The sequence below is a fragment of the Dipodomys spectabilis genome, unplaced genomic scaffold (genome assembly GCF_019054845.1).
Source record: "Dipodomys spectabilis isolate Male_0828 unplaced genomic scaffold, ASM1905484v1 ptg000062l, whole genome shotgun sequence".
NCBI lineage: Eukaryota > Metazoa > Chordata > Mammalia > Rodentia > Heteromyidae > Dipodomys > Dipodomys spectabilis.
In genome coordinates, this window is record NW_024870739.1 from 2,002,558 (window position 1) to 2,023,118 (window position 20,561).

General features: G+C 52.2%; 2 protein-coding genes across 2 annotated transcripts in view; one reads left to right on the forward strand and one right to left on the reverse strand.

Annotated features, from left to right (window-relative positions):
* The first annotated feature begins 5,590 nt into the window (after window positions 1–5,590).
* Pimreg (PICALM interacting mitotic regulator) lies at window positions 5,591–10,538 on the forward strand. The gene is made up of 6 exons (XM_042680618.1): window positions 5,591–5,656; window positions 6,083–6,400; window positions 8,084–8,361; window positions 8,777–8,872; window positions 9,479–9,528; window positions 10,057–10,538. The coding sequence occupies exons 2-5, from the start codon at window positions 6,116–6,118 to the stop codon at window positions 9,510–9,512; spliced, it is 693 nt and encodes a 230-aa protein (XP_042536552.1). The 5' UTR covers window positions 5,591–5,656; window positions 6,083–6,115; the 3' UTR covers window positions 9,513–9,528; window positions 10,057–10,538.
* A 346-nt stretch (window positions 10,539–10,884) lies between these two features.
* Window positions 10,885–20,561, reverse strand: part of Pitpnm3 (PITPNM family member 3) — a 107,233-nt gene continuing 97,556 nt past the window's right edge. The window contains exons 18-20 of the mRNA XM_042680606.1: window positions 19,899–20,082; window positions 16,369–16,497; window positions 10,885–14,727 (exon numbers count right to left, since the gene is read on the reverse strand). Coding sequence (XP_042536540.1) covers window positions 14,425–14,727; window positions 16,369–16,497; window positions 19,899–20,082 — 616 coding nt within the window. The 3' untranslated portion in view covers window positions 10,885–14,424. The remainder of the gene's footprint in view (window positions 14,728–16,368; window positions 16,498–19,898; window positions 20,083–20,561) is intronic.

The window sequence follows — 20,561 nt, forward strand, 5'->3', positions numbered from 1 at the left end:
GGGATTTGCCCTGTGGGGTGGGAGAGAGATGAAGAAGGGGAGGGAGGGAGTAGAAAGCTAATCAGGGCCCCTCTGGCTTCCATGGGCAGCCTCCCCTCCTGCCTGTCTACAATCCTTTCATTGAGGCTCCTGCTTAACCCCCAACTTTCTCGTTGCTGTTGTTGGTTATGGGGCATGAACTCTGGGCACTCTTCCTGAGCTCTTCAGCTCAAGGCGAGTGCTCTACCACTTGGAGCCACAGCACCACTTCTAGTTTTCTGGTGGTTAATTGGAGATGAGTCTCACAGATTTTCCTGCCCGGGCTAGCTTTGAACTGCAGTCCTCAGATCTCAGCCTCCTGAGTAAATAGGATTACAGGCGTGCAGTCCCAGCTAGGCTCCCAACTTTAACAGCCTCCAGTGTTGGTTTTCTGCCATTGAAGAAGGAAGTAAGCTCAGCTGGGGGGAAGGGGAGCGGTAATTGGTGCTTGAATTTAGGGCATTGGACTCTCGTTTAGCTTTTTAGCTCAAGGCTGGTGCTCTACCATACCCGCCTCTTCTGGCTTTTTGCTGGTTAATTGGAGATAAGAGTTTAACATACTGTCCTGCCTGGGTTGGCTTTGAACCATGGTCTTCAGATCTCAGCCTCCACAGTAGCTGGGATTACAGGCAGAGGCACTGAGAGTAAGCAGAAAATCCAAGGGAACGCTGAAGAATAGAAAGGGACACGTGTGAGCTCTCCCTCACCTTGCTGGGCCTCGGGGTAGTGACCCTGGTCCTAGACCCTAAATAGAGGCCCTGCCGCGTTTTACCCCCACTGCCCTCCCTCTTTCCATTTCTCCCCTTCTCCTTCCAGAGACCTGCCTGGGACTCACTCCATCGATGTGGCTGACCTCGGGGAGGAGGCAGGGTTGGTTCTAGTTTAGGGGAACTAACACAGACCAGAGAAGCTGCTCAAGTTTGGGGAATGTTGAGGAATACTCAGCCTCTGACTCCTGTCTTTACTAAGGGCTTGGCTGATGAAGTGGGGCTCTCCAAGCCCCTTTGAGGGGTCTGGACCCGGAGATATGGGAAGAATGTATTTAGGGCATCACGGACCCCTGTTGGGTACAGAAATTTAATGTGAACATTTATTGTTTGGCGCCACCTTATGGTCCTCTCAATTTCCTACACTCATCTCCCAGGATCCCTGGGGCTGACAGAGAATGCTGAGCCACACAGATGACCTTTAGAGGGAAAGGGACTCGGGACCTGCTCTTGGGGAACATAGCAACCAACCATGAGCCACCCAGTGCTGCATCTGAAGGGACTCACTTCCTAACCCTGTGTCTAGAACAGCTCCCATCTATTCTAATTCCATCTTCCTAACTGAACGGGAGGAAACACCAACACTCTTGAAAGACTTGACTCCCATTAGAAGACTTTGGTTTGGAGGAACACCAATGAGTCAGTGTCAGTGAACCCAGCCTGGGGCCTCCAGGAAGTCCTGCTGTGGTACATGATCCCTCTCTGGGAGCCAGGAGAGGGTGAAGTTGTAGATTAAGATGCCTTTCCCTCTTCTCTTCCATCTTCTGCCAGCCATACATCAACCTTGAGGGCTATGTGTACAAAGGAGATTAAACAAAAACATAAAGATAACTCAGGAAAACCTTAAATGAAAATCAAAGTTCTTTCTATAAACCTCTGGTGCAGGAAGGGAGTACCGGTCAGCAGCCAGGGGCTTCTTCTGGTCTGGGGGAGCCTCTGATCTGGGGGATGGGATCCTCTGGGCTTCTTTTTTTTGGGGGGGGGGGGGTCCGGTCGTGGGGCCTGAACTCTGGGTCTGGGCACCGTCCCTCAGCTCTTCAGCTCAAGGCTAGCGCTCTACCACTTGAGCCACAGCGCGCCACTTCCGGCTTTCTTCTTTTTGCTTATGTGGTGCTGAGGAATCAAACCCAGGGCCTCAGGCATGCAAGGCAAGCGCTCTACCACTGAGCCACCTTCCCAGCCCCCGCTGGGCTTCTTGTTCTTCTGTTTGAATTAAGGACCTAATTGTTTCTCATCTCTCAATTGAAGGTTGTTAGGGGACTTGGGGTCACGGCTGAGGAGGAAGATCGGCAGTTTGGGGTGTGCCTGGACTATAGGCTACAGCCTCTGGACAGCTGCTGAACCCCAAAATCAATCTCTATCCAAACTTTCTTCAGATACAGCTCTGATAATCTGCTCTCCTAAAATTCATCAGACTTGGCACTGTCTTCAGTCACATTTTAAGTTCTTCCCCTGTCCTGCAGCTCTCTGCCCCTGCCCTGCACCTCCATCCAGTCCTAGAACATGGACTGTTCCACTGCTCAGTTTAAATGCCCGAGCAAAGTTCCTTGTGTCTCTTCCACCCTCCCACTGCCGCCAGCACTTGATGCTCACGACCTTTTGCACAAAGGCTTTGCACAACTGATTTTGTTTGTTCCTTTGTTTTTGTGCTGGGATTGCGGCATGAACCCAGGGCCTGGACACTGTCCCTTGGCTTTTTCTGTCAAATCTGGTGCTCCACCATTTGTGATATACTTCCACTTTGGACTTTTTGATCATTAATCGAAGATAAGAGTCTCTCGGACTCTTTTTCCACTGTCTGGGAAGTGACCCTCAGATCTCAGCCTCCTGGTAGCTAGGATTCTAGGCATGAGCCACCAGCGCCCAGCTACATGACTGTGTATTGTTATGTGTTTAATGTCTATTTCTTCCATCCAATTACATTCCAGAAGTTCATGGAAATTAGTAGAACCTTGGCTGCTGGAGTCATGGCCCTGGGGAAGGCAGGCCTGTAGCTTCTCCTCCATCTCCCTCCTCAGCAGAGGCCAGGGTAGAGGTGAACACCACTAGTGGGCAGCTGGCAGAATTTTTTTCTCCTTGAAAGGAACCACCCTTTCTAGAAGCCTACCTGCTCATGCCTGCACAGAGCCTCTCTCACCCTCTGAGCAAGGCCAAAGCTGGAACGAAAGACTTCTCTGAAGAAAAGACTTCTTTGGCCTTCTCTTGTTGCCATGGAGACTGCTCTTCATTAACCTGGTCTGTCTGTTATCATTGTGAGTGGTAGAGGGAAGGAAGCCAAAAGCACAGCTATGTACCTGCGCATGAATTCCACACTTAACAAGTGTGCCTGACCTAAGGGGAGGAATGTAGATTTGGAATCAGACATCCAAGATTTAAGTTCCATCTCTAAAATTCCTTGCAGTCTTGGACAGGATATTTCACATCTCCAGCTGCATCACATCCGTCATGGGCATAAAAATAGAATCTACCTCTCAGAGCCATGCCCTGAGTATCACAGAAGAAGAAAATAAACATACTTGGTAGAGTGTCTGACATGTGTTAAGGACTCAAAAATACAAGTTGTTATTGTAAGGTCTGCTCCTAGATGGCCAGCAGACTCCACCCTCCTCGCAGCAAAGTCTCCACCCAGTACCTGCGTTACCTAGGCAACTGGGACACCTGGAAGAGGTCACATCTGCATCCTCTGAGGTCACATCTGAATTTGATGTGGTCACACCTTTCTCCGCCCATACCCTAGATAAGGCCTAGCCCAGGCCCAGAGGCCCTCTCTCGCTACTCTTTTCTAACTCTCTCTGCTCTCTCTCTGCTCTTTTCTAGCTCTCTTTGTTCTCTCTCTGCTCTCTCTGCTCTTTTCTAGCTCTTTCCTCTCTCTCTTTCCCAGCTCTCTCTCATTCCCAGGCCTTTCCCTGCTACATGGAGTGCCAACCTTGCCTGGTCCCAGCAGGTCTACTGAATAAACCTACCCCTTACCTGAATACCACGTGAGTGCTGCTGTTCTTACTCGGCTACCTCTTTTTAAAAACCTAACAATTATTACTATCATCATTATTATTATTAATGCCTGAAACACGTCAGGCACAGGGACAGGCTCTGAAGAGAAAACTGGCAAAGCACTTCACTTGTAGAGATTTCATTGCTAAGAGTCTCACTTTGAGCCTCTCCCACACTTTGAACTTGGTTTTCATGGAAACCGCTCTCTTTTCCTTCTTCTGTTTGACTGCATTCAATTCCCTGATTACAGTCACAAATTCAACTGGTGTAAACAGGTTTGGATCAAGCATTTGTGCTTGGTCCCCCTGGAGGGAACCAAGAGAACAAACTAACTGAAGCATTGCATTCAGACCCTAGCCCTGAATCACCAGGGTAAAATAAAGCCAGAAGCTGTAACCCTCTGGTTGTGAAATAAAACAGAAAAGAAGCTATAACCCTCTGGTTGTGAAATTAAATAGAAAAGAAAATCTCAGAGTACATCACACAGGGAAGAATTGTTTCATAAAGAATAATTGAATATGTGTGTGCTAGGTTTCTCACAGAATATTGGTGACATTGAATATGCTGTGCTCTGTGCGGAGACTATAAACATGAAAAAACACACAAGTCCCCCACCCCACCCCCTCCACACACAGGAATAAACACACAAATACACACAAAAACACAAACACAGGAGTCCCTATAGCTACAGGCATCAGATGGAGGCATGAGAAGCTGAGGAGGGGCTGGAAGTATAGAATGGTGGTTAGGTTCCTGGATCCTGGTACTAGGATTGCTGACCTTGCCACTGAGTGAAATTTGGAGGCCACCTAGGAATAGCTCTCAGCTTCCTCATGAAGTTGCAGGCTGCTGTTAGGGTTGAATACATTCATAGAATGCCAGAAGTCTGAAAGAGCTATATGGTAGTTATTATCATTGTGGGCAGGGAATCACTGAGGCCTAAGGATGGGTCGGTGAGACCACCAAACATGAAAAGGAGGAGGTGCCAGAGCCCTCATACCTAGAATGCTGGGGGGGGGGGGAGGGGGGGGGCGCTGCTGGGAGGCCCCTTAAAGGAATGAAATTAATTGGGAGTACTTTACAGAGTCTGGTTTTGTTTGTTTTGGTTTGCTTAGCTGCTGAGGACAGGCATGAATGGGTGGGCAAACCAAAGGGCTGGGGCGCTGGCCTGGGCAAGAATTGGGCCTTTCCTTTGTTCCCAGAGGTATTATTCTCTTGAAGACAGTGGGACTCAGGGGGACAGTACTTTGTTTCAGGAAGTGGGGGAGGGGAGAAGGGTCACAAAGGGAATCTGAAACAAAGCCTCAAGGAGACAAGAAGCTTCTGCATCCCCAGTCCATGGCCCTTCCTGACCGAACCACTGGGAGAAAGAAAGAGCAGGCCTCTCCGCGGGATGGGAGGAGTCCCTGGGAGACCCAAGGGGGAGCCATCGAGGGTCTGGAGGGCCAGACCGTATTTGCTGGGCCTCCTGGGAGCCTGGGACCCCGCTTTGTCGCCTTCGGGTAGATCAGCCTGCTACCGGACCGGGCGTGGCAGCGCGGGGCGGAGCATCCGGGAGGCGGCAGCGGGCGGGGCGGGCGGGTGGCCGGCCGCGGACGCCGCTGGACACTGGGGCCGGACCCTCCGTGGCCAGCCGCGCGGGCGGGGGAGGCAAGGGATGACTGAGAAGAGCAGGGCCAATCACAGAGCTGGATTTACAGCCGCGAGGGAGAGGAGCCAATCGGGTGCCCGGTGCGGCGGCGGCGGCGGGGGCGGCGGCAGGGACAGAGCCAATCAGATGTGAGCCCCCCGGCTGGGGCGGACCCGCGCGGAGTTTCAAATCGGTCGGGGTCGGCGAGGTGAGAGGCTGTGCGGAGCGCGGGGTTCCGCGTCGGAGCGGGGTGAGCGCGGGCAGGGGACGTAGGGAGGGGGAGCGGGGTGGGGGCCTCGGCTGGGACCGAGTCAGCGCTCCAGGCAGCCCGAGGGTCGGGGTAGGGGGGCGGGGGCGGGGGGGGGGGGCGCATTGTACCGGGGCGAATTTATGAAAGAGCCGCTGATCCTATCCGAGGCCGAATGCGGAGACCTGGTGAGACCCGCGCCCTCCGCCTTTGAGGTTCCAGAAAGGAGGCTGGGATGAAAAGACAGCTATTTTAGAAACCGTAACGCTTGAGACACCACGAATGCTACCCGCGATCCTGGCGCCTGCCTTGTTCAGGTGCCCCACCCCTGGGCTTCTATCTCCTCACTGGCCCTGTGCCCACGGTCTCAGTGGGGCCTGGGAATGGGATTGAGGAAGGCTTTGATGACTCGCCTTTCGCCCTCCCCAGAGTTTGGCAGGCAGAGGAGACTGGACCAGGCCGATGGCATCTCAATGTCAGAGCATGAAGACCACCCGCCGGCCATCCCTCCTGAAGGAGGAGCAGGACGTGGAGGTGATGCCCGCAGCCCCAGGCCATCAGGAGATGAGCACGGGCCCCCTGGGCTCCCTGTGCAGACAGTTCCAGAGGAGGCTACCCCTGAGAACAGTCAGCCTCAACTTGGGGGCAGGCCCATCCTGGAAACGCCTGGAAACCCCAGAGCCAGGGCAGCAAGGCCTCCAGGCTGCAGCTCGCTCAGCTAAGAACGCCTTGGGTGCCATGTCCCAGGTAAGGGTGCAGGTCAATTTAAGGAAGTTGTCTTTGGTGCTAAGAGTTTGTACCCTTGGGGAGCCCGCATGAAGACTGGGACTCTGATTAGTTTGTTGCTGTTTCCTCAGCACCCCAACATTATAAAAGACACCCAACAGCTGCATGAGTGAATAAAACAGTGTCATGTAGAGACCTGATGGTCATGATTCAAGGCTCTGTATTGATTGGACCACAAGCTAATGGCTATCAGGGGACTCCAAACCCAAGTCTAGACAAGGATGGCTTCCCAGGAAGCCAGAATTTCTCTCCAGATTCACTGAGGAAAGAAGTGTATGGAGTGTGGGGCTGGGAAGGTGGCTCAGTGGTAGCGTGCTTGCCTTGCATGCATGAGGCCCTGGGTTCGATTCCTCAGCATAAGCAGAAAAGGCTGGAAGTGGTGCTGTGACTCAAGTGGTAGAGCACTCGCCTTGAGTTGAAGAGGTGAGGGACAGCACCAAGGCCCAGAGTTCAAGCCCCACAACTGACAAAAAAAAAGAAGTGTATGGAGTGCAGGAGGTAGTGAAGGAATGTAAGTTCAGACTTAGAACAAAAGGAAATAAAATGCTGGAGGGAATGGACAGGACATTAGTCCAGATCTAGCTAGAGAGCAGAGAAATGTGGAGCAGGGGAAAAGATCCATTGAGCTAAAAAGAGCCAGGTGGCTCACGCCTATAATCCTAGCTACTCAGGAGGATGAGATCTGTGGATCACAGTTCAAAGCTAGCCCAAGCAGGAAAGTCTGTGAGATTCTTATCTCCAATTAACCACCAGAAAACTAGAAGTGGTCCTGTGGCTCAAAGTGGTAGAGCACTAAGCCTTGAGCAAAAAAGCTCAGGGACAATGCCCAAGCCCTGAGTTTAAGCTACAGGACCTGCCAATAAAAAAGTCAGAAGTAGAGCTCTGGCTCAAGTGGTCGAGTGCTAGCCTTGAGCACCAACGCAAAAGGACAGTGCCCAGACCTTGAGTTGAAGAGACCGGAAGCTGCTCAAGAAGGGAGCATTAGGGATTTTGTATGAAGTTTGGAAGTTATCATATTGGGTGTCCCTTGGGCTCAGAGAGAGGAAATGAAGCATCTTGCCCAAGTTCATGTAACTCATCAAATTGATCTTGGGTCTTACTGCAACCTCTGGACTCTGACCAAGGCAAAGGCGACCTAGCACATTCTTTGATCACAGCTCACGTGAAAGGTCCAGGAATCAGAATTTGGCCCTATGGACAACAAGGAGCCATCTAAGGGCTTAGAGCAGCTGAGTGTCATGATCAGAGCTGACGCAGAAAGATGGATCCCTGTGAAGCAATCTAAAGGAGGGATGAGAAGGGGACAGCCCAGAAAACAAAGTCTAGTGTACACATGGCTAGCCCGGTCTTCTCTGACTCCATCTGCCTAGGAAGAGAGAGTGGACTTAGACAAAAAAAAAAAAAAAAATGACAGTGCAATCCCCATGGTCTCCCGACTCCTGACTCTGAGGCCCTATCTGGGGAGTGCTGAGCCAGGTCCCTGCTGTATATAGCTCAGGAGCCATTCATACCCCTTACCTTGAGGCTGAGATCAGGCAGTATTTGTGGATCAGGCTGAGGAGTGCTGGGCTGGCGGGACAGCCTGGAGCCTGGGGTGGCTACCATGGTTCTGTCTGCTCTAACGTTTCCATGTACCTGTCCCAGAGGATCCAGCAGTCCTGCCAAAGTGGAACCAAGTGGCTGATGGAGACACAGGTGACAGCAAGGAGGAGGAAGAGAGCATCACAGAAAGGCAGAGCCTCCCCACCTCCTAGCCTGAGCCAAAGGGGCACCAGGCTATGTGGAGCCACCTGGGGCTCTCAAGAGAGGGAGCACTCCAGTCACTCAGCCCAGGTGCCTCGATCCCACCAGCGAAGGCGGTTGAGGAGGGAGGCCGCCCTCCGGAGCCCCTACTCCTCAGCAGAGCCCCTCTGTTCTCCCAAGTAAGTAGTCCCTCTGCCCAGGTTCCCTCAGAACCTGCAGCCACAGAGCCCTCTGCCATGTCTTCCACTCAGCTCTGCCAGCAGAGCCACCGGGGAACCGAGCAAATCCCCGCCTAGGACCTCCTGTTATCCAACAAAGGAAGAATGGGGCTTTGCTCTGATTTGAACCTTCCTGGGAACATGGAGGGTCTGGTCCCAAGTGGGGAAGGGCAGGGCGCTCTTGCCTGTAACTGTTGTTTACTCGTGGGCTCAGCCAGGTGAGTGAGCCTCATATCATTTCTCCCAATAATGAGCTATGGCATGACTTCCCTGAGCTGCGTGTGATCTAAGTGTGAAACCCAGGCCCCAGGGCTGGGTGGAAGAATCTGCTTCAGATCTGCACCTAAGTCTTAGTATGGCTTCTCCTTGTATGCAGTGAGTCAGACAGTGACCTGGAACCCGTGGGTGCAGGAATCCAACATCTCCAAAAGCTGTCCCGAAAACTGGATGAGGCTATTATGGCTGCAGAGAGGTAAGTTGGCTTCCCCAAGGTTTCAGAGCAAAGTGGCCACGAGGCACCATTGGGCCACACCATCTTTGTAGAGAAGCTGTTGGTTCTGGCTCTGACCTGTCCCCTGCATGGACCTCCGTGTCCTTGTCACACATATAAGAAGGGATGAAAAACCTCGGCTCAGGTAACAGTGAGGGGTGCAGGGTGCAGCCTGGCAGCACACACTATTCCTCTGGGACTTCACATGTGGCTGGGTCCCTGGTCCCTGAAGGACCTGTCCTTCCTCCCAGTACCCTCTACTGCTCCCCTAGGCCCAGCCTGCCCATGTGATTAGAAGTGATACGTGAGAAAACGTATAGTGTCTAGATTGTCTACTCAGAATTCCATGTTAGGGGCAGTTTTGGTCTAGACCTGCCCTAACTCAGCCACATTGTTTCCCATTTATGTAATAGTTACGGTGAGCTCTTACACAGGGCTGGAACAGCTCTGATTATAAGTCCAGTGCCATGTTCCCAGCATGCCTCCAAGTTCTGGTCTTGTCTGGTCTGGAATGGGGTGTGGGGAGAGGGGGGAAAGGAGGATCCAGTACTCAGGGTCATCTATCTCTCCCTGTTTCTTTGTCCCTAGTAGTGACATGGCCTGCCCCCTCATCTGTGACTGAGGACAGCACCCTGCAGGTAATGCCCCCTCCCCCTTGGAGTTCTTTCTCAGCACCTCCCCCACCCTGCTTAAGCATGATAAAGAAATGTGGAAGCCAGACACTTCCACGGGCTCACACCTGAAATCTTTGCTTCTCTGGAGGCTGAGATCTGAGGGTCATGGTTCAGCCAGCACAGGCAGAAAAGTCTGTGAGGGTCTCATCTCCAATGAACCAAAAAGCCAGAAGTGGAGATGTGGCCCAAGTGGTAGAGTGCCAGCCTTGAGCAAAAAAAAAAAAACAAAGCTAAGGGACAGCTCCCAGGCCCTGAATTCAAACTCCAGGTTTGAATAAAGAAATGTGGAGAAAGCCACAGGGAAGATAGCACTGTTGCATGAATAGCACATGTTCCTGCTGTTGCCAGCCTCCGCTGCTAGCTTCACCAGCCCCTCTATCACTAAGCCCAGCCCCCCCATTTTGTGGGGGGGGGGGTGAGATGTGATGGGGTCCCCCATCCTCTGCCTGGAGCACTGGATGGGGAGAGGCACAGAGGAGCTCTATCTTGCAGGAATTGAGCCCTGCCTGGCTACTACCCATCCTCACACCCATGATGCCTGCCACCCACCCCTGAGAGCTTCCCGAGGAAACACCACATTCTCACCCCTGGGCCATTGCTAACAAGACTCTGACTAACCCAGCACACTGGCCTTCAGCCACACCTGGGCCCAGTAATGACTCTGCCACATCCTGCAGTGACTTGGGGAGAAGCAGGGAATTGCTCCTATTCCCCCAGAAGACTGGAGCCTAAAACTCATCCCACACCAGAGCCCAGTGGTTGCCTCTGAGCCTTGAGTACAGTAGCAAAGGCTTGAGGGAGTCACCATGAACTCACAGCCTATATTTCCAGGGTAGGGGTTCCTGTTCCCTGCTCTGAAGGAAGGGAGAGGAGATATTCCAGACTTTCCCAACATGGTGCCTACTCATCAGCACAGGAGGCATTGTGGGTAGGAAGTGTCTACCCTTGGTAAATTATTAAGGATGTCTGTTTCCTTGATCACCCTGCTTTTTCATAATAAACACTCGTTTTCCACATTGGACTTTTTTTTTTCCTCCCTCCCTTGCCCCTCATTTTGGATCTGTTTTGGGCGATAAGATTGGAGTCCAGCTTTGCCCTCCTCACCCCTGCTGCTCCCAACCTGCATCCCTCCCTCACCCCCCTCATCCCCTACCTGGCTCTGAGAATGAAGTAAAAGGAACGCTTTCTCAACATAGTCCAGAGCAAAGCATGTTTTAAAGGCAAATAAGGTTTTTATTTAAGTGACATTTGAGAGCTAAAAACCAGCTCACATCAAAACCAAAACTTGATTGTAAAAATCCTTTTAACTCTATAATGCTGTTTTTGTCTTGTTAGAAATCTGATATATACTTTTTTTTTTTTTACATTTCTTTTTTCTAACGGATTGTGTGCAAGGCAGCCATAAGGAATATAATAAATCTTTGTCACCACAGAAACCACCCGTGACAGACAACACTGGAAGTTACAGGGACAGTCAGACCGCAGACAAGGTCAGATGGCTGCCACCACCGAGTAAACAGGAAAGGACAACAGGTCCAAGGACAGGGGTCCCATGCGCAAGCCGCCCTTCTCTGGCCTGACCCTTCTTGGTGTCACCTGTCTCTCTTGGCCCAAAAAGGGTAGAGTCAAACCAGTTTCCCTCCTTGCTGCTCTGATTGGATTTTCAGCCAGGAGAGCAGAGCCCAACCCAGCTTCACTGCTTGGACTTAATTTGTATATTTAAGAAAAATTTTTCCCCAATCCCTGAAGGAGGGATTTATTTTTATTTTTATTTATTTATTTTTGGCTGAGCCAAAGACAATAAGTTTCCAAAGCACTTGGCACCCAATCCCCCCAGATCAGGCTGGAAAGTTGGTGGTTTAAGGCGGGATCAATGCAAGCTCCTTGCTACTCAGGGGCCCCTCCTGGGTGGGGCGGGGCCTGCACCTGAGCAGGTGGGGGAGTGCGGGCAAAACTGGCGCCACCTCCCAGACCCAGGTCCACCTGCCTGGATGAGAGCCAGCTTCACTTAAAGATGGGCGCCATGTTTGGTCTGCAGGACACTTCGGGGGCACAGCAGTGGGCTCCAAAGTGTTCAAAGTACAGTTTAAAAACCGTAAGGTCCAGCCTCCCTAGATATCAAAGGAACAAATGCTAGGTTCACACAGTTGTACCCCAGCAGCCAAACAGGGAGGTTGTGTATCCAAATGCACACACATACATACACACACAAAAAATCTATTTTCTTTTAATATTTTGTAGTGCTTAAGGAGTCAAGGTCTTTATGAGGGATGAGGGGACCATAATGTTAGAAGAGCAGGTCCCCTGGCAAAGACTACCCTGGACCCCAATAGGGCAGGTGGTAGAGGAGGCCAGTGGCACCCTCCCAGGTCAGCCACCACATGGGGGAAAACAAACATGCCACGGGGTAAATGGGACGCTGTGGTCAGGCAGGAAGATCTGTTTTCCAGCTGCTGGGTAGCAGGCACAGCAGGAACTAGGATTCTCTAGAAAAACAGCTGAATTGGGCTTCACAGAACTACTTGGAGAAGAGGCAGCAGTACCCTCTCTGAGAACAGGACTCATTCTCTGTCTCCGACTGAACTGGACAGACAAGAAAACAAACCACTAATAGAGAAAGTGCATGTGGAATACAGAGTTGTCAGGAAGGCAGCATTGAAACAAGAGTTGTCTAGTCACGAAACAGAGACACAAGCACACATGTTCACACACACTAACTACAGCTCCAAAGGTGGTGTGTTCACAATGTCTCCCTGTACATCAGCAGCATCTCACCAGGGAGTCCTCAAATCCCCCAGGGCTTTAGCCATGGAAGTGGTGGGACCCTCCTGCTGGGTCCTGTGGCTCAGCTCTGAGCCCCCAGGACCAGGGAGACCTGGCTATGGTCTCTTAACTCTCTGGGGATCCTGACTTACAAGAATGTGCACTCTTGCTTCCCCCAAGTTCCCCCAGCATGGGGTTCTCAGAAAGGGAAAAGGAAATCTAACTGGGGGGCAGAGGGGTGAGGAAAAATGCCTTATATGATCATTTTGTTATTTGAAAGTAATTCTTCAGTGGCTTCTGCTGAGAAATGAGGGACTGTCAAAATCAGATCAAGTCTGAGCCCCAAGCTCAAATCATCACCTTTTGGGGAAACAGTAGACAGGGTTAGGGTTGAGGTGGCTATGCTAATAGAGCGAATAACAATGACATGTCAGAAGGGCTTGGACAAGTGCAACCCCACTGTCTACCAGCACTGCAGACAGGTGGATACAGGAAGAGGTGCTGAAGTGGAGCAGAAGGGCAAGCAGCCAGGCTGGGCAAAGGTGGCTAAAGAAGACATTTCTAGTGAAGGAAGCAGGGTGGGAGCTGGGAACCCAGACCCCTCTGGCCCCAGCAGGGCACCCGGTTTGCCAGAAGATTCACAACACAGTGCCAGCAGCTCCCAGCAGCAGCATGTGGGCTGCACAGGAGCTGCGAGAGGTAGACATTGAGCAGAAGCGACACTGCGCTGACATGGGTGCCTGCCATAAATACAAATGTCTGGGCCCTGGGCAGGCTGAGGTGGGATGGGGGGGCTGGACCTGTGGCCTCACGGCAGCCCAAAGGGGCTCAGAGGCAACCTGGGCAGCTCCACAACAGGTACGAGCCTGGGCCTGGGAGCAGGAGAATATGCTCAGGCCAGGAGCTCAGCAGAATCAAGACAGGGCCTCTAGAAAAGCCAAGCCCTGTCATCCTCTGTGAGCTACTTGGGGGAAGGGGGTTACAGATTCAAACCCAGCTTCCTTTGAGCAGAAAGAAGGAGAGAGAATCTGACAGGTTGAGCCAGCACTCCATAAGCTGCCCTGGCAACCCTGGGATCTCAGCTCTAAGCCTTCCAGGAGTCAAAAGGCCAAGCTCAGTCAGGGCAGAGTAGTGGCACAGGAAGCTGGGCCAGTACCCTTGGCAGGGGCAGAGGGAGGCAACTGCCGTCCCTGCTCTGGCATCAGTGCCAGGCCAACCTGCTGTGGCTGTCTGGGGAGTAGGAGCTTTGAGACGCTGGGTCAAGCGCTCCAACCTCCCAACCCACCCAGAAATCCTCTCCCAGGCTAGGTTGAAGGTGGGAATCAGTGTCACTCTGAAAAGCTTCAGGGAGCAGAAATGCATGGACACTGGAATCAAGAACTCTCCACCTCAACCAGAAGAAACCCTTCCACTTACAGAAGGCAGGCAGGACCCAGAAAGGGTAGGCAACAGGCTCAAGGGCACACAGCCTGCCCAACTGGGCCAGAACCCAAGGCTGCAGCTTACAGGGAAGGGCACAAGGCCAGCCAGGCTTTGAGAAAAGGAACACCAATCCTCAAGGGCCCTGGAAAATGCTAAAGAAACGGAGGAAGTGGAGGACAAATGGCCACCTGCAAGGAGGACAGACAGCACCACACCCTGCCCCCCTGGGGCTGCAGCAGACAGCACAGACACTGGGAAGAGTCCAGGGGAGGTCCTCTCCCTCTCAGAGAACGCGCCCACTGGGCCCTAACAGCCGGGACCTCACCCCCAAAGCCGTGACCCAGGACATCACCCTGGGGAGGGCAGGTCACCAACGCCACTCACCCCTCCACACAGGGCCAGCGCTGGGGGCCCGGCCGGCGTGGCTGCAAGCCCGGGGCCTGCCCAACGCTCCGGCCGGGGAAGGGGCCACCGGCTCTCTCCATCAGGCACACATCAGCCCTGTCTAGGGCCGGCGGGGAGGCAGCGCGGCTGCACGGAGCCCCCCGTTCCCAGTGCCCCCACCCCCCATCGCGGACAGTGCTGGACAGACACGGGAGGAGAAAAGCAGAACACGTCTGTGTCTTGTGTCCCGTCCCTGCAGGCAGCCTGGCTCTGAGCACCACCGCCGGCCGCTCAGGGCACGGACTCGAACTTGGGGGGCCCCCGCGCCCAGCTGAGCGCAGGCAGCGGGCGCTCGTGGTCCTTGTCGGACTCGGGCTGGCTCTGTGCACGCTCGGGCTTGGGGTTGGCGGGCGGGTCCGGCTGCTGCACCGACAGGGTCCTGCGCAGGTGGCTGCGCTTGCGCAGGAACTCGGGCTGCGCGTGCAGCCCGAAGCTGCCCTTGCGCAGCACCATGCGCGCGTGGTTCTTCTTGGGGCGCGAACGGTGGCCGGCCTCCAGCGCTGCCAGGTGCGCGGCGTAGCCTTCGCTCAGGAACTGCAGGGGGGCAGACAGGCGTGCGTTAGCCGATCTCCTTCCTCGACATCACCATCTCATCTCCCCAGGGTCCCCTTCGTAGGTAATGGGGGACCCACATGGCTCCAAGGGTCCCTCTGGACAACCGACCCCCCAACTTCTCTTTCTGTGCAAACTCGAAACCCAGGGCCTCCAGCACCTGAGGCCCCCGTACTACCGAGCGGCCCCATCTTGGCCTCCAGACTCGGGACTAGAGTGAACCACCCATCCTTGTTTCTGTCACTAAAATCCCAAAGTAAGTCCCTGCCCTTCTCTCACATCACCCTCTCTTTTTGTAACTCAGGGCTTACCACTGGGTAGGCTGGTGTTCTGCCACTTGGGCCACACCTCCACCTCTGCTTTTCACTGGTTACTTTGGAGACAAACTCTAGTGGACTTTTCTGCCTGGGATGGCCCCCTCAGCTCACTGAGTAGCTAGGATTGCAGGCGTGAGCTACTGGCACCTGGCTACCACCATCCTCAGTGTAAGGTCTGCACAGGGACACCTCCCTACCTCTTGATCGAGTTTCCACCCAGTATCTGTTACCTAGGTAACTGGCTGACCTGGAAGCAGTCACCTTCCCCTCCTATTTACTATATCTTACACTCAGAACCTTGCTGCTTAAACTGTGGTTATTGGACCAGCTGTGGCAAGTCACCGAGACCCTTCAAGGGCAGAAACTCAGCCCAGCCATGCCTGCTGAGTGTGCAAAGGAGAGTCCCACTTGAGAAACAAGTGACAAGCTGGAGAAGTCAAGCTCTCCAGTACCCAGGATGAAGTCTAGACATCTTCTGACCCTCCTTGTGCTGGAGTCTCCCAGGCCCCAATCACCTGCTTCTCAGCCCCATCTTCTACCTGCTCACCCAAGGCAACCACTGCCAGGCACCATTCTTGACTTTCCCTATCTTCCATTACAATATCAAATGTAATCCAACCCCTACCTCAGTAACACCCCCTCGGACCCTCTGCTGTCTCTCCAACTCCCTGCCTGCTCCCTTACTGAAGGGAGGGTTCAGGTCCCAAATCCAGCCCTGCCACTCTCCATCCCTCATTCTATTAACTTTGAGGGCGGGCACCAAAATGAGCAAAGCCACAGCTAGCTCATAGGTATGACAACTCCACCCCTTCTGTCCCCGCAAGCCCAGCCACAGGACATGTTCTATGTCACCTCTGCCACAAAGAGATACTACCCACCTCAGGCAAATTTCTTCAGATTCCAGAAGCTCACCCTGCAGTCAGGGTTTGCTGCTCCTCTCAATTGTGTGTGTGTGTGTGTGTGTGTGTGTGTGTGTGTGTGTGTGTGTGTGTGTGTGTGTGTATACACGCACGTGCTTCCTGTCATATATCACAGGACATCACAGCACTGGCCACGCTGTACCATCATCATGTACCCATTTTCCCATCTCTCCCACTAGACTAGATGATGTAAGATCTGACTGTTCTCCTGTACCCAACACAGGGCCCCACCCAGCCCAAGGTAGTTGCTCAATAGTGTGTATCGAATGAATGAAGGAATGAGCAAATGAAGGAATGAGGTTGGATGAATAAATGAACTGCCTACCCCTCCATCCCACTTCTTTCCCTGCCCCCACCTCCTCCACCCCAGCTTGGCTTCTGCCCACCTGGCACTGGGTTTGGTACTTCTTGGTGGGCCGGCCCACAATGAAGATCTGGGAGGCTGGCAGGCCCAGCACGCTGTAGACAGAGATGTCCTTTGTGGAGCCATAGGCAGCACTGATTTTGATGTAGCACTGAAAGACAGAAGCAACTCATGGAGTGCAAGGGAAGCTCAGCCCACTGCCATGGGTGGAAAAACTTCTGGAGGTCCCTGTTCTGGGACACTTGGATCTGCAGTCAGATGACAAGCCATAGGCCCATTTGGGATGGGAAATCAAGCCCCAGAAAGACTGCCCCCTTCCCCTTGTTCCTACCTCATACCACAGGCCTGCTACAGCACTCTAAGGCTCTATCAGATGATGCCCATGCTGTTACTGACCCCCACCTGCCTCACCCACCACTTTACCCTGCCCCATCCCACCAATCCCCCTCCCCCTGCATCCCTGTGGTTTCTGGCCCCCACCTTGGATTCTCTTACACCTTCATCGTCTTCATTATCACACTTACCCTTCATCATCACCCTCACTTGGCCAAATATCAGCCTTGAAACTATTCTACTAGAAATCTTCTTCATTTCTATTTGCAGAGTGCCAAGTAAGGGCTGCTGAAGAAATTCACAGGATGCGCTGACCATCAATTAGGTAACTTTTACCTGACCCCAGTCCTTCAGGTGACTTTGCCTTTGATGTTGAAGGACAGGCTTCCTCACCCACAGCTCCTTGCCTTGTAGCCTGGGCTGATTTACTCCCAACTGACCTTGCGTTCAGAGGAGAGAACAGCCCCCTGTGGGCTTCTCCCTCACCCTCCTCAGTCTTGCAACTTCAGTTTACCCATGGAGATGACTCTGCCTCTCACCACCTTAACCCCTCCAAACTGACTTGACCCTCACTACTACTTAGCCTAATGATTCTGCCACCTGAGCCCTCAGAGATGTCACCTTCTCCACCAAGGTCTTCTAGTGTCCAGTCTTAATCTACTGGACATTGCTCTCTGGTGCACAGCTCTTCACCAGAAGAGGACTGCTTGGAACCTCCCCTAACACCTCTCTCTCTCCTGGCCCTTCTCCCCACATCTCTCCTCCTGTTCCTCAGCATAGCTCTTCCCATTGCTCCCAGAGGCCTAGCACAGCCTCTTGTGGCTCCTGCCTACACCTGCGAATGTACACCTACTGTGTGCCATGGCCACCCAAATCCTGGAGATACATAGGGGAGTAGCACAGACAGAGACTCTGGCCCCATGAAGGCCATGGTCACCTAGGTACCACCTGGATCTCTCCTGGTCACCTGACAGGACATTTGCATGCTCCTCACTCTTCCATGTCCAACCACCAAGTCTGGATAACTCCACTCCTGATTTTCAAAAAGGCTCAGGCCTTTCTCTCTATCCATTATGACTCACCTGGATTTGGGTCTTTGTATCTCTTTCTAGGGAAACCCTAAAGGGTTTCCCTGTCCTCTGGCTAATCTGTTCTCCATAAAACCACCAGAGGGATCTTTCTCCAACTCAGATTATCCACTGCAACTCCCTGGCTTCAAACTCATCCATAGCTCCCCATGACACTCAGCAGAGAGCCTTGGCCTTGCACCTTGCATTTTCAAGGCTCATTGAGCTTTTAGCTCCCACTTGTTAGGTCTGATCCAGCCTGCACACACCCCATCCCAGATGATGGGATGTCCCAGGTTCTTTCCTGCCTCTGTGCTTTTGCCTATCATAAAAAACTGTCAAAAATCAAAATGGAATTGTTTGTGTTCAAACAAACAGACAAATACATACATACATACAGCAATAGAGATTGTGAATGTCAGGCTCACTCATGCTTGTCTTATACCACACATGACTCCCAGAACCACAGCTTTGTACAAAAGCTACAGCAATCTCCCATTAATAAGTAATTCATCCAGAGCAGTAGCTACTTGTTTAACCTCAGATTGAAGTAATCATTATTAGTTAATTAATAATTAATAATAAGATTTGTGCTGGTACTAGAGCTTGAACTCAGGGTCTCCACACTTGCTTGGCTTTCTGGCTCACAGCTGGCACTCTACCGCTTGAGCCATTTTTTCTGGTTAATTGGAGATGGAATCTCACAGATTTTTCTGCTATGGCTGCCTTTGAGCCACAATCCTTAGATGTCAGCTTCCTGAGTGGCTAGAATTACAGGTGGGAGCCATGGGCATTCAATGGGACCCTTATTATTAATCATGTGGTCATTCTTTCACCATATCCAACGCAATCCTCCTCACCTCAGCCTGGAATTCCCACCACAAAGCTTGCTGCTCCCATTGTAACACTATTCCCAAGTAAGACAGGATTTGACTTAGATTTTAATCACTTTCTCTTTCTCTAAGTCTGCCACATGCTGTTTCATTGTCTACCTAACAACCCATGTATTCATGCTTCAAGACTAAGCTCAGAAGTCCCCACCTCCTAGAAGCCTTCTCTGGCCTCCTGGGGTGAACAGAAATCCTTTCTCCTCTATTTTGCCAATAGTGCCTTTTCCAACCACACACCAGTAATTGTCAATTTACATGTTTCTTTCTCTAGATCAGGGATTGGCAGACTTTTTTTTTTCCTGTGAAAAGGCAGATAGTAAATATTTCAGGCTTTGCACTCTGTCAATGCTACTCAACTCTTCTGTTGCCACAAAAGAGCAACCAAAGACAATACATAAGCAAATGAGCTTGGCTGTCTTCCAATAAAACTTTATTTTCAACACTGGAATTGGAATTTATGTAATTTTCATTAGTTAATTCCCGCCCTAGATCTGTGATCCTCAAAATGTTTTTTTCCTATGTATTAAAGACCCTGAAGCACTTGTAAAGAGAGCAGAGCCTCCTCCCTAGAGTTTCTGATTCCGTAGATCTGAACCAGGGACTCTGCATTTCTTATCAGTTCACAGATGCTAAGGAAGGTGCAGGTCCTAGCCCACTCTGGGAGAACCACAACTCTAGGGCATAAACTCAAGGAGAAAAGGCCCCAGTGCAGTCCCAATACCAGGCAGAGCAAGAATACGGCCACATTTAAATGCCTCTTGGATGAATTAACCAAACATAGACAAACAAGTTTAGACTTTAGAGTGCTGACAATAAAAGATGAAGATCTAGGCAGGCACCTATGGCTCGTGCCTGTAATCCTAGCTACTCAGGAAGCTGAGATTGGAGGATCATGGTTCCTAGTCAGCCCAAGAAGTAAAGCCTGTGAGACTCTTACCTATAATTAACCATCAAAAAACCAGAAGAGGTGTTTTGGCTCAAGTGGTAGAGTGCCAGCGTTGAGTGAAAAAGCTAACCTAGAGTGCTAGGCCCTGAGTTCAAGCTCCAGTACTGGCACCAAAAAAAAAAAAAAAAAAAAAAGGAAAGGAAAGAAAATGTATGGCATGAACATCTACCTCAAGGAGCTGTTGAAAGGAACCAACGGGGTCCACTGAGTGTGCTTGCAAACTGTCATCCCTCTGCAGGCTGAGGGAGGGGGAGGGCCCAATCCCTCTCTTTAGCCAATAAGGCCCCGCCCCCACGGGGGTGTGGCCGGCACTCACCTCCTGCACAAGGTTGCGGAGGAAAATGGCCTTCTGCCGCAGTGGATCGTGCACTAGCCCATCCGAGAAGAAGATCATGCCCTGGGGGAAGTTGTGCTGGGACAGCCAGGACACCACCCGCTGCTTCTGCATGTCCGGCCGCCCCGTGATGTAAAGGATCATGTAGCCCAGGTCCTGCCAGTGCCTACAGAGAAAGCATGGCAGCGTCCAGTAGACAGGTGCAGGCCACTTGGCTGCCAAGCTGTCTGCTCCTTCCACTGCAACTGCTAGGGAGCACAAGAGGTGACCCCAGATCCACAGTCCTGGCATCTCGGGATGGCCTGCAGACACTGCATACCCACAGCTAGACACCCTCCCCCCTCCTGTCCTGCCCCAGGAGCCAGAGACAGGTCCCTTCCCCCTACCTAGCCTCTCCAGCATGCAAGACTTCCAATTTCATCAGGCTAGGCCAGGCCCAGATCTTTGTTCCAACTTTATCTTCACTGATCCTCACCTCCTGCTCCCCCCTCCTAATCCTCCCCCTCCTCCTAACCACCACCACTACCACTTACAAAAGCCCCAAGGTGGCCTCTTTTCTGGCCACTCCTCCCACTCCAGACTGTCCTGGGCTAGTGCCATCTGGGGCAGGTCACTTCTAGGATTTCAGTTTCCTCATTTGTAGAG